General features: G+C 60.2%; 2 protein-coding genes across 12 annotated transcripts in view; one reads left to right on the top strand and one right to left on the bottom strand.

The window, feature by feature from the left end:
- The window catches only part of Dgkd (diacylglycerol kinase delta), a 96,646-nt gene extending 93,552 nt beyond the window's left edge, over positions 1–3,094 (top strand). For 5 of the 6 annotated variants that reach the window (XM_070013907.1, XM_070014125.1, XM_070014084.1 and 2 more), the window contains one exon: positions 1,200–3,094. In XM_070013907.1, the coding sequence (XP_069870008.1) occupies positions 1,200–1,441 (242 nt within the window). In that variant the 3' untranslated portion in view covers positions 1,442–3,094. Of the gene's footprint in view, positions 1–443; positions 575–1,199 lie in introns of all 6 variants that reach the window. The other variant, XM_070013995.1, reaches the window with a different exon arrangement.
- Positions 3,095–3,716: 622 nt separating this feature from the next.
- The window catches only part of Usp40 (ubiquitin specific peptidase 40), a 65,241-nt gene continuing 56,354 nt past the window's right edge, over positions 3,717–12,603 (bottom strand). For 5 of the 6 annotated variants that reach the window (XM_070013402.1, XM_070013539.1, XM_070013622.1 and 2 more), the window contains 7 exons: positions 10,388–10,485; positions 9,350–9,468; positions 8,803–8,868; positions 7,925–8,135; positions 7,474–7,569; positions 6,453–6,555; positions 3,717–5,030 (listed from right to left, as the gene is read on the bottom strand). In XM_070013402.1, the coding sequence (XP_069869503.1) occupies positions 4,849–5,030; positions 6,453–6,555; positions 7,474–7,569; positions 7,925–8,135; positions 8,803–8,868; positions 9,350–9,468; positions 10,388–10,485 (875 nt within the window). In that variant the 3' untranslated portion in view covers positions 3,717–4,848. The remainder of the gene's footprint in view (positions 5,031–6,452; positions 6,556–7,473; positions 7,570–7,924; positions 8,136–8,802; positions 8,869–9,349; positions 9,469–10,387; positions 10,486–12,603) is intronic. The other variant, XM_070013457.1, reaches the window with a different exon arrangement.

Below are 12,603 nucleotides of genomic sequence, written 5' to 3'. Positions count from 1 at the left end.
CCTTTTGGCCAGTAAATTGGGGCTTAAACCCTGCTAGACTGACCCCTCTCATTCCTCTGGGTGCCTGCTACGCTCAAGGCAGGGCCCCTGCGAGTTTTCCTTCCTTGCATGTCTGTGCAGCAGCTGGGTTTCTGCTCATGGCGGTGGTGTGGCCCGGAGCTGATGGTGCGCGTCTCCCATCCAGCATGGCCAGCAGGGCACGTAGGAAACACTGGCTTCGCCCTGCACTGATGTCTCCTGTCTGGTTTTAATCCCCGCTGGGACCCAGCAGCACCGAGACTGTGACGCCCCGGGAGGGACAGTCACAGCTCAAGCTGCCGGCCCCCGGGGCTTTGGCACGGGTGGCGGGCGCTGGCTGCTCTGCGCATCTTGGCACTGCTGCCACCTGCACTGGTGCTGGGCTCTGGGCCCTCACTGCGCTTGTGCTCTTCCGTCTCTGACAGTTCACCTCTGGGGCACAGAGGAGGTGGCTGCCTGGCTGGAGCACCTCAGTCTCTGTGAGTATAAGGACATCTTCACGCGGCACGACATCCGGGGCTCCGAGCTCCTGCATCTGGAGCGGAGAGACCTCAAGGTACTTCCACGGGCGCCTGCCCAGACCCACACCGGCTTCTACATGACTCCTGTTGGCCCTGTCTGTCCCCTGCCCTGGCCACGTCCCAGCACCCGCATCTTCACGAGTCTTCTTGGGCTTTTGCGCACACCCTGGGCTGACAGGCGCCCGGGCTGGCTCGTGGCTCCACCTGCCACAGCCGAGTAAGGCCAGAGCAGACGCCACATTCTCAGTCCCCCTGACCAGGCCCGTCCTGCGTTCAAGCACGCAGCCCGGTGTCGGTGACCCCACAGTGAAGGGAGAGCTGCCACAGGCCGCCTCCGTGTAGGCCCGGGCCGAGGGAAGGGGCCCGGGTCGTGGCCCACTACGTGAGACCCAGCCTGGCCCAGTCCAGGGAGGGTAGAGGTGGGCGGGGGCGTTGCCGCAGGCTCAGGCCTGCCTGCGCCGCCCCCGCTGGCTGGACGGTCCCGACTGGAGATCGGCAGAGCCCAGGGGTGGTGTTGGTCTGCACGGCCGTGTGCTGCGGCCGTGCTTTGTGGTTGTCATCACTTTCCTCCCCAGTGGTTCTGGGGAGGGAGGGTGCGGGAGGGGGGCTGCGGGGGGAGCCCCCACCCCACAGCATCAGCAGCTGTCCTCTCTGTTGCAGGACCTTGGGGTGACCAAAGTGGGCCACATGAAGAGGATCCTCTGTGGCATCAAGGAGCTGAGCCGGGGCTCTCCTGCCACCGAGGCCTAGCCTGCGCCCTGTCTGCCTGCCTCCGCCGCGCCCCCATGACTGAGGCCAGGGAGGCCCAGCCTCCGAGGCCGTCTCATGGTGCTATTCCCTCTGGGAGTGCCCGGAAGCCTCTGACACGTGTGACGCACGTGGGTAACAGCTCTGGGCTTTGAACAGACCAACACAGCTACCTTTGAACCGATCCCTTTCCCAGCCGGGGCCCGGGGAGAGCCGTCCCGTGCCCTCGGCCTGAGGTCTGCATGGTGGGCACAGGAGACGAGGTCGAGCCCAGACTGCCCAGATTGCCCCACGCGCCTCTCCGCCCTTCCACCACCCCACTGGCCCTCAGCTTGCAGTGGCCGCAGCCAGAACGTTCTCTGTGCCTGACAGCCCCTCCCCGAGTGCTTCACGCGGGCGTCCAGGTCCTGCGGCTTCCAGGGTGAAGAGCGGCATGGACGCCGGCCCGTCGTCCCTGACAGGAAGAAAAAGCAGGAAGACGCAGGGGGACGGGGCCGCCGTTGGCCGCAGTCGGAACCGCCGGGCCTCGCAGAAATGCGATCGCCTCTGGCCCTCCAAGCGCCCTCCTGAGTCGGGGCACAGGATGTCACTCAGTCCCCAGGGACGCCGCAGGCCGATGGAGCGTAGCTTGGGCAGACGAGGTGGGGGCTCACGTTGGTTGTCTTTCTGTGGAGACTACCGTGTGCCCAGGACTGTGTCACTGGGGGAGGTGCGATCTGGTCCTCCTTCAGGGTGCTCCGGCGTCTCTGGTCCTGCAGAGGCTTCCCGTCTCCCACCGGCCTGCCTGGTGTCCCTGGAGACAGCTGTGGGCACCGAGTGCCAGCCCCTGCCCTTGCCGGGGTCAGAGCCGAGGCCCCGAGCAGGCCCCGTCCTGTGGGGCCGTCCCCACATGGGCAGGCGGCTGGCCCCACCTACCAAGGTGTGTGAGCTGCCCGGCTGCAGCTCCTGCCCAGACGGGGCGGCACTGAACGCCTGTAGCGCTGCCCAGCCCACCTGGCACACCGGAGGCCGCTCAGGGCACCGCGGAGCTGGCTGCAGGCCCGCTCTGCAGAGCCGCGGTCCCTCCTGTGGCCCCGCTCCTGTGGCGGTGGCCCCCGCGCCCCCTGGCACCCGTAGCTTTCTGGTGTGTGGAGAGCAGTGTCCTGCCACGCTCTGCCCCCAGCTCGGGGTCTGTGGATGAGGTCACGCGTCCTGGGTGGTAGGCTGCACTCACATGATCTGCCGTGCGCTCAGCTGGCTCACTGGAGTTCTGCCCCTTCTCCAGCCAGCGCTGTCTCCCCTTACGTAAGCAGCAGGGCGGCCAGAGGGACGTGGAGAAGGAAGCACCTAGACACGGCTCACTGCTCCCCGCTACGCCAGGTCAGAGTGCGCCGTGGGGAGGCGGAGGCGGGACACGGACAGGAAGACGAGCAGCAGTTGGTCACCGCCAGGGCTGCCACATCCTCGGTGTTCTGGGAAATGAGCAGGTTCACGTTAGCGGCCAAGGAAGCACTGCCCACGTATATTGCGGGTTCCCAAGTTGGGGGAGGGGGCCCGCGTGGTGCCGCAGTAGCCTGCCAGGTGGCCACGGGCCTGTGCGTCCCCATTGCCACCCGGCCCCAAACCCCTGCAGGGCCCTTGTGTCCCAGGGTCCCCAAGGCCTGGGGAGAAGGTTTTGTGCCTGCAGGTGGAGCCTACCCTCGTATTTATACTAATTTATACAGTGACCACCCGGAGCAGATGCTTCCGGCTGTTGTTCTGTACATAGTTCGCGTCGCAGCTGTACATACGTCCTGTGTATAAATAAAACAAGCCTGTTTCCATCTTCACTGGCCAGGGCTCGTCCTTATTTCTGGTGCTCTGGTGGAAAGAGTTGCCAAACTGAGTTTGGTTCGCAGCCGCTCTGGGAAATGGTTGAATGGCGGCCACTGTGTTAAGTTGCTGGGCTGACGGGCCGGGAGGCGTGAGCCCGGGCTGCTCAAGTCCCAGCCTCGTCCTGGGGCCCGCGCTCCCTTCTCCCCTGAAGCGCGGTGCGTTTCCAGGCCGTCCACGCAGCTCTGGCATGCGGGCTCGTGGAGCCGTCTTGCCGTTCTTGGCAGGTGTGCAGCAGTGTCCGGGCTCTTCACCTGTGGCCCCTCCTGGGTCACCCAGGTCCATTTCAGAGGGAAATCAGCATCTACAAGTCTCTGATGTCGCCAGAAGAATGTCACAGTCACAAGTGAATGCTTGGTTTCCTGCAACTCCCAGGGCACGGCCAGCCCCTAGAAGGAGGAGAGCTGGACAACAGCCACATTACGTCTTGCCATACAACTCTCCCACGAGTCAGGATGTACTGAAGAGCCAAACGTGCTTGTTTCCAAAGCGGTACGAATAAGTACAGTATTTCCCAATATGCCTTGTTTGTTTAGCATCTGAAGTTCACGGGGGGGGGGGGGGGGGGGGGGGAGGGACAGAAAAGTTCATCGTCAGCAGAACTCGAAGCAGCCAGCACGACAGAAACAGGACTCCAATTTTGAAAGTTATTTTTTTCTTTAATAAAATCGTAGTCATTGCTCCCTATGTACCCTCCAATCCCGGAATTAAAATGCTGATGATAAACCAAAGACAAAGGCAAGCTGGCCAGCACGGGCCGTGGCGGGCGCCCCGTTGCCCAGCACTTGGAGGTGGCGCTCAGCGCATTGCTGCTTTATCGCCTTCCCAGGCCACGCAGGCCGTGAGACCACAGTACGGAAATTCACCAGTGAAAGTAAAAAACGCAGCCTGGAAGGCCCGGCAGCCAGTGTGCACGCTCACAGAGTGTGTTTCATCAAACCTGAGTGAGCTGTGGACGGAACGGAAAGGCCAGTGTTTGGGAACTAGAGGAGCTGCCAGTCTGAGGCTCTGACGGCAGACGATGGACAATTGACCCTACGCGGCCGCCCAGGCAAGTGGACGGAAGCGACGTTGGAAGAGGACCAGGCAGGAAAGGGGTCACCTGCAGTGTCGGTTACGCGGGGCCCTCTACGAGATGCAGAGCCTGAGCGGGGGCGGCGGGGGCGCGGTCACAAAGAGCTCGGGGCGGTGAGAACGCCAGGCCGGTGACCGCACACACACGCGTTCACTTGCACGGCTGTCTGGGCTGAATCACCAACTCGGAGCGTGTGTCCAGCGGCCTGTGATGGTCCTGCCTACTACCTGGCTTCTGTCACCAGCCCCGAGTGGCAGGGGCCACACCTGGCGCTTGCTTCTCAGCAGGGCCACTCTGGAGGGCTGCCGCGCGGGCCAGCAAGCCCGGCCCAGGGGGAGCTGTGCATGGATGGGGAGGTTGGCTGCCTTGCCGCAGCTCATCAGCCGCCGGCCCCGCATCACATGTGACTGGACACGCGTGTTTTACACAGCAGCCCACCATTGCGGTCTCACCTGTGGTTGACACACAGCCAATGTTCTGGGAAAGGCCACGGGTGGGCATGGGGAGGTTGGCACCTACGTGGGCCGTGTGTACTGAAGATCCGAAGGATGACAAGCACCGGCCCGGCCTGAGGAGGGCGCTCCACCCTCCATCCAGGGCAGCACAGACCTGGGTGCCGGACCCACCCCACAGGCGTCACGGGACTGGCAGAACAGCCGGAGCCGCAGCGCGGCGCTGGGCATGCTGGGAGCGTCCTCTGCCAGGCCTATCGGAAGCTCCCAACGTGGATGGACAGAGAAGCTTCTGGTCCTCGGGGCTGGGCAGGCGTCCCTGCGCTGGAGAAGAGGTCGCTGCTGTGTGCACGAAGGGCTTCGCGGCTGCGGGAGACAGAGTCACGGACTGGGTTGGGGCCCCAGGCCAAGGGGTGAAGTTCACACGCGAAGGTCCAAGGCAGAGCAGAAGAGGGACTGCGCTTTGGACTGGTCTGCCCTGGGGGGAGGATGGAGGCCCAGCCCCCCATGGCCACGTGGCCTGCCCCATGGACCTTGTCCAGTCTGCTAAACACAGCAGCTGTAGTACTGTCTGCGCTTTTACGCTGCGGTGTAAGAGCACACCGGGTGCGCGCTCAGCAGCCCACAGGCCTGGCCCGAGAGCCCGCTGCGCCCCTCCCGCGGCGTCTCAGTGCTCTGCACCTGGCTTCCTTCGGCCAAGCTGTCTAGTCTTGCTATGTAGCCTATGCTGACCTTGAACTCATGTTCTCTTGCCTGCAACTCCCAAGTGTTGGCTGGGATTATAGGATTGTACTATCACACCTGGATTTTTTATTGGTTGGTCATGTGGCTTGAACTCAGGACCTTGAGCTCCTTTTGCTTAAGGGAAGCACTCGACTAAGCTACAGCACCACTTCTGGTTTTCTGGAGGTTCACTGGAGATAAGAGTCTCGTGGACTTTCCTTCCTGGGCTGGCTTTGAACCATGATCCTCAGACTCAGCCTCCTGAGTAGCTGGGATGACAGGCGGGAGCCACCAGCTCCCAGCCAACACAGGGATTTTTCTAAACTTAACATTTGTTTGTCTTTTTACTTATTTGTAGGTAAATTAGCCACAGCTATGCCCTCTGGCCACTTCCCCACACACGCGAGTCTCGAGTTGGTAAAAGGTCTGAACAGTCCACAGAAAAGGACGGGCACTACCCACATACCAGAGGGGACCCCCAAGTTCATCCCTCATGGCAGAGATGTGGCCCGACTGTGGCCAGCGGCATGGTGTGCTGGGAGGACGTGGGCTGCGGAGGTCAGGCCCATGGCCAGGACACGGCAGGGACATGGCAGGGACACGGCCCAGCATGGCATCCCACGCCGGGCGGGGCCGCTCACGGCAGGCCAAGAGGCCAGGGCAGTCTCGGCACTACAGTAGGCACTGTGCATGTGCGTACACACACACACACACACACACACACACACACACACACACACACACACACACGAGCAGGGCGGGGCCAGGCTGGAAGGACAACCATCTGGTGCCAAGCGTTACGTGTGGGTGTTAGTGGGTGGAGTCTGCATGTGTGGACACGTGCACAATTCCACATGGGATCAGGCCCGGGGTGGGGATGGGGGCGTGAACCCTTGGAGGAAGGTTCTAGAAAGAGCAGCAAAGGAAGCAGAAAACCCGCCTGAATTAGCATAGCGCAGGCATGGCGCAGGTGGCTGTGGGGCCCGCGGTGGGGGGAGGGGGTTGGGGGGGCCAAGGGGCCAGGCGGGGCTGAGCCAGGCAGACACCACGGAGGGCGAGGATTACCTCTTCTTCTTCCCCAGCGCCAGCTGCTTCTGCCTCTCCTTCCCAAGGTCATCGCTGATGGTGCCGAAGTCCTCGTCGTCCTCCTCCACCAGGAGGTTCTGCGCTTCAAAAGGATTAATGAGCAGTTTCCACATGGCAGGCCCACTTACACCAAGAGGTCTGCTCAAAAATGGATCCCACGAGCCAAAGAGACACAAACCAACAAAACCTCAAAACAAAACCCACGAATTTGGGTTAGGGCAGGAAGAGCTTCATTAGGGAAGTTTCAGCCTGACGTTTGCTTCAACTACAAACAAAAGAGGCTTTAAAGAAATGTCAGCTAAGCTGGGAAGTTGGCTCAGTGGTAGAGCATTTGCCTTGCATGCCTGAGGCCCTGGGTTCGATTCCTCAGCACCACATAAGCAAAAAGAAAAAAAGCCGGAAGTGGCACTGTGGCTCAAGTGGTAGAACACTAGCCTTGAGCTGAAGAGCTGAGGGACAGCGCCCAGGCCCAGAGTTCAGGCCCCACAACTGTACCTCCCCCCCCCCGCAAAAAAAAAAAAAAAACTAATCCCAAGAAATGTCAGCTAAGAACACAGCACAGAATTTTAGAAAGTAACTAAAATTTCTCTGATGCAGGAATCCTATTTCTAGAACTATTCAAAATAATTGAACCCATGATCTCAAAGAATTGTTTACATGCAGCATGAATTAGAATAGCTAAGAGGTGGAAGCAAAAAACCAAAAACCAGAATGCAGCACAGACGTGGGCACAGGAGGGCACGCGGACCCCAGTGCTCGGCCCGGCCCAGCTTGTGACGGGTCCTGGCACCGCCGCTGTCTTCACATTCCTTGGTCACTGAGTGCCCTGACTGCCTTTGTTTGGCAGCATGTTGTTTTTAGATAACACTTAATTCTCTTCTGTCCTTGGGAGTGCTGATCTCAAGCCGCTAGGTTCTCTGCAGGGACTGTCTGAGGAGCCGCCTCTGTAAAACCGCTGTGCCCTCGTGTGCTGACAAGTGGAGAGGCACTGTACACCCACCTTAACACCAATAACGTCTCCATCTTTCAGGTAATATGGTGCCCCTTGCAAATTGTCTTGCTTTTTCTTCTTTTTCCTTTTGGCAATTTGCTGATTCTGTAGAAAAGTATCTTAAATAAACAAAACTCAATCTTAAATTCTTGTGTGTGTGTGTGTGTGTGTGTGTGTGGTTGGGGGGGGGGATACTAGGGTTTGAACTCGGTCCTGAACTTGCTCGCTCAGCTGGTGCTCTCTACCAGTTGACTCATGCCTCCAGCCCACCTTTTTGCTGGTTAGAGACAGCGTCAGACTTTTCTGCATAGGCTAGCTTCCAACTCCAGCTGTGTCCCTTCAGGCCTCAGCCTCTTGAGTAGCTAAAGGCACCTGGCTCAATCTCAAATTCTAAAAGGTATCGTGAACCTGACCCTTATGCCAGCCAGCCCCGATTTCTCTGGAAAGCCACACAACTTACCCAGCTAGATATGGGAAGCCACTCAAATTTTTCAGGGCAGTATTTGGCAATTTCAATTTTCTCTACAGGCAGCGAATAGAAATCGGCCACTCTCTGTCTGAGGGAGCCAGCGGTGCAGCCTCGCGCCGAGTCCCACACCAAGTCCACGGCCCGCGTGTAGGCCCTCTCCCCGGGGATGCGCAGCTGCGTCCTCAGCAGCATGTCCTGGGGGCTGCGGCAGAGAACGCGGGAGCCTGGGCGTGAGGCCCAGGGGAGGACACACTGCACACCTGCCGGGCAGAAGGCCGAGGCTTCCTCCACACCCTCCCCCACTCCTTCCATCCGGACCAAGAACAAGAACAGAGGGAGATGTGCCCCTGGGGAGGCAGCGCTCAGTACTGGGGGGGGGGGGAAGCTGAGGAAGGGTGTGGTTCTGGGGCACAAAGGGCTTGCTTGTAGAAAGATACAAAGACACTGCTTACAACATACAACACAGGGTGCACTCACTCTGTGTGTGTGTGTGTGTGTGTGTGTGTGTGTGTGTGTGTGTGTGTGTGTGTGTGTGTGTGTGTGTGTGTGTGTGTGTGTGGTACTGGGGTTTGAACTCAGGGCCTACTGTTCTAGCCATACTCCCAGTCCTTTCTGCTTTAGTTTACTTTTAGTTAAGGCTAACACTTTTATAAAGGGCTGGTCTTAGTCCGTGACGCTCTTACCCTCTGCCTCTGTGTAGCTGGGATTATAGATATGTACTACTGCACTAGCCAGACAAACAGGTTCCTAGAACACAGTGTATTTGGAGGCTATCACTCATCAGGTGGCTAACTTTTGGGGTGTGTGTGGGGGGGGCTGCCTGTTCTGGTAAGGAGTGTGCTGAGCTCTCCACGTGCAGCACAACTCACCCCAAGCTTTCTTCCTTCTCAAGAGCTTCCAGGCATATCTCAGCTTTCCGTCCTAGTTTATATTCCCTGATGACAGTGAGAGAAAGAACAGCATAGCATGTATGTTATTGAACTTTTTTCTTTTTGCCTATTTGAAGCTTTTTCTTTAAGGCAAGGACTGTGTCTGCAAACTACATTAGCACACAGGCAGCTGGCCAAGGGGCCCATGCAGGACACTTACCTAGGCACACCTCACGTACTTTTTGCCATACATGGATGCTAAGTGCTATGAAGACGGCTGGATGGCGAAAGAAATGCCCACTGCCCAGCTAAGGTCTTGCCCATGCCATTGCTGCTCTTCCCAAAGGGAACTGGAATCACATTTGAGTGCCCCAACACTCAGACTGGCTGGATCAGTGTCTCCTAACTGCCTGCTCAGCCCTGAATTCACCTCACTCGATTCTCGTTAGAATCAGCCGGTCTCCAGCGCACAGAAACAAACAGCGAGCTACACTTACTCTAGCGTGGAAAGCTGGGGTTAACTCAAGACAAGGAGCGAGGCACCCACCGGAGCTGCTGTCTGTCCGCGCGGAGCAGCCTGCGGGGGCGCTTGCTCTCCACGGTCCAGGCTCTGAGGAAGGCTGGGGGCCAGAAGGCCAGCTCTGAGGCAAAAGGCAAGGCCATGGCCTGGACAAAGAAACAAGACATTTCCCCACTGATTCCAAGGCACTCAGAAACATCGAGTGAAGCACTACACAGTGATGGCTGGGGAACAAGCACCTCCAGAAATGATTCAAAGCCATGTGCGCATCAGGACTATGGATATCTAAAGTGAAGTCAATCTGATCATTTCATGTTCCTGTCTCCTAAGATCAACTGGAGAAATGAGTTTCCTATTTCTGAATCTGGGTCCAAAGCTTGCTTTCATTCATTTGTTCATTTATTCCAGACAAGGTCTCATTATATAGCCCAGAAGTATATGGTCCTCCTCTGCATTCTTAGTTCAGGGATTATAGATAAGCACCACCACACCTGGCTCAGATGCTCATTGTGGGTCCTTCAGAGCTAACTGCATGCAAATACAATTCACAAGAGCAGAATCTGCTTTAGTGAAAGTGTGGGGCTTCTCCCTCGCTTTCTGCAGCGCTAACACAAACCAGCCCTGTTTGCTGGGCCACGGACAGCACTTTAGTTCACACATACGGGGAGTTGTGGGCGCTAACGGGCTGGGCCCGACTCGTCTAGTCCTCCAGGCACAGGCGACGTGGCGCACCTGTGCGTGGTTACGCTGAGGTGCGCACAGGGACCACTGTACATGCCGTTTTTACTTAACACCGTCAGTTTCCTTTCAGCCTTGTACAGAGCCAGGGCGTCCTGATCTCCGGGCCGGCGCCGCTGCTCCATCTCAGGGAGCGGCCGCTTCCGTCCAGCGTCCAGGGCCCGGGAGGCGGCGGCTTCTCCCACAGACGCCGCACGCGTGGGTCGCCGTGGCGCACGCGGCGCAAGGCTCCACGATGCCCCTCGGAGGTGGAGCTGGAGCTGGACGCGGGCCCGGGCGGGCGCGGGGACAGGCAATGGCAATGGCGGCGGCGCGGAGGGGGCTCACCTGCCGCTTCAGCTCCTCCAGCGAGGCGTCCTCGGAGATGTCCACGTCGCCCAGGTACTCGAGGCGGGCTCGCGGGGGCGCGGGGGCCCCGGGGGCACCTGCGGGGGACACGCGGCACGTGGCTGGGCGCAGCGGGGCGGGCGCGCGGGTGACGGGGGGGGGGACGCCTCCGCTGTCCACCGGCACGGTCCTGCCCGCTCCGGCCCCCTCGGGACGCCAGGGCAGCCCCGCCGCGACCCTGGGGCAGGCGGCGTGCGCACGCGCCCTGTGAGCCCCCCGGTGCACGTGTGCAGTCCAGTGAGCCCTGGGTGCGCGCGCACGCGCCCTGTGAGCCCCCCGGTGCACGTATGCAGTCCCATGAGCCCCCACACCGGGTGGGCGCGCAGTCCCGTGAGCCCCCCCGGGTGCGCGCGCAGTCCCATGAGCCCCCACCCCCGTGCACGCGCAGTCCCGTGAGCCCCCCCCGATGCGCGCGCAGTCCCGTGAGCCCCCCCGGGTGCGCGCGCAGTCCCGTGAGCCCCCCCCCCGGTGCGCGCGCAGTCCCGTGAGCCCCCCCCGGGTGCGCGCGCAGTCCCGTGAGCCCCCCCCCCCCGGTGCGCGCGCAGTCCCGTGAGCCCCCCCGGGTGCGCGCGCAGTCCCGTGAGCCCCCCCCCCCGGTGCGCGCGCAGTCCCGTGAGCCCCCCCCCGGGTGCGCGCGCAGTCCCGTGAGCCCCCCCCGGTGCGCGCGCAGTCCCGTGAGCCCCCCCCCCGGGTGCGCGCGCAGTCCCGTGAGCCCCCCCCCCGGGTGCGCGCGCAGTCCCGTGAGCCCCTCCCCCCCGGGTGCGCGCGCAGTCCCGTGAGCCGCTCCCCCCCCGGGTGCGCGCGCAGTCCCGTGAGCCCCCCCCCGGGTGCGCGCGCAGTCCCGTGAGCCCCCCCCCCGGGTGCGCGCGCAGTCCCGTGAGCCCCCCCCCCCGGGTGCGCGCGCAGTCCCGTGAGCCGCCCAGGTCTGGGGACCGTAGTGCTCATGGAAAGAAGGAAGCCGACCAGAAGGCCTGGCACAGATGCTTAGCGAAAGGAAAACTCGAACCGCTCTCCCTGGAAAGTGAACGTAAAGGCTGCTCGTCACGGCAGGCGCGCGTGGGCTCTGGCCGGTGACGGTGACGCGCACCGCGGCCGGAGCCCGGTTTTAGGTCTGCCTCCAACTCTGTAGGGAATGACGATCACCTAGGTTGCCCGTGGCACAGCTGGTTTACACTACTGGGTATACTCTGAACACACCATGCGCGTGTGCGCGCACGTGCGCATGCGTGTGCTGGCGCTGGGGCTTGAACTCAGGGCTTCAACCAGTGTTTTTGCTCATAGCTGGTGTTCTATCACTTGAGCCAAGGCCTCCAGTCCAGTTTCTTTTAGCGGGCGGAGTGGGGATAGAGTGACACAGACTTTTCTGCTTGGGTTGACTTCAAACTCCAACGCTCAGGTGGCAGCCACCTGCATGGCAAGGCCTGCAGCCCGGGCCTCTGGCAGCCGGCTCAGGACAATGCACCTGATCAGTGTCGTGACCCCTTGCATTGTCCCCATCACTCCCACCCTCAGGCACTGACGATCTTCGGGGCAACAGGGGCCCTGAGCCAGGTGAGCCAGGCTGTGCCATTCAAATGACTGCTGGAGTAGAAGCCAGGGCTGAGGTTCCTCAAAAAAGCTAATGGACAATGACCAAGCCTCGAGGTCAAGCCCCAGTGCTGGCATACACACACCAAAAGGAGATGAACTGTACTCACAAAATGACACACTCAATTGAAACCCATTTGTACAACTACTTAAAGCCAATTTAAAAAAAAGATTGTGAGAGTAATACATAAGAGGCATTTGAAAACGATCATATTGTTACAATCCTGAACTTTTTCTTTCCCTACTTTCCTCCTTCCTTCCATTTGTTCCTCCCTCCCTCCCTCCCTCTGCTTCCTTCCTTCCTTCCTTCCTTCCTTTCCTTCTCTCTGTTCCTCCTCCTCCTTTCTTTCCCTCCTTTCTCCTTTCCCTGTAGTGACTTTGTTGCGCTTCCATCACAGGGTGTGAGGAGGAAGGCAGATTTCTAGGGGTGGTGCAGGCTGGCCATGCAAACCAATTTCCAGCCAAGCACTGAGTGGGAGGAGTTCTGCTTCCTGGGGAGAGCAGTAGGAAAGCCAGGGCTGGGCAGCTGGGCTGGCTCTGCAACCCAAGCAGAGGACACAATGACTGAC

The sequence above is a fragment of the Dipodomys merriami genome, unplaced genomic scaffold (genome assembly GCF_024711535.1).
Source record: "Dipodomys merriami isolate MVZ:Mamm:240054 unplaced genomic scaffold, mDipMer1.0.p SCAF_1, whole genome shotgun sequence".
NCBI classification, from domain to species: domain Eukaryota; kingdom Metazoa; phylum Chordata; class Mammalia; order Rodentia; family Heteromyidae; genus Dipodomys; species Dipodomys merriami.
This window is presented reverse-complemented; position numbering and strand designations above follow the sequence as displayed.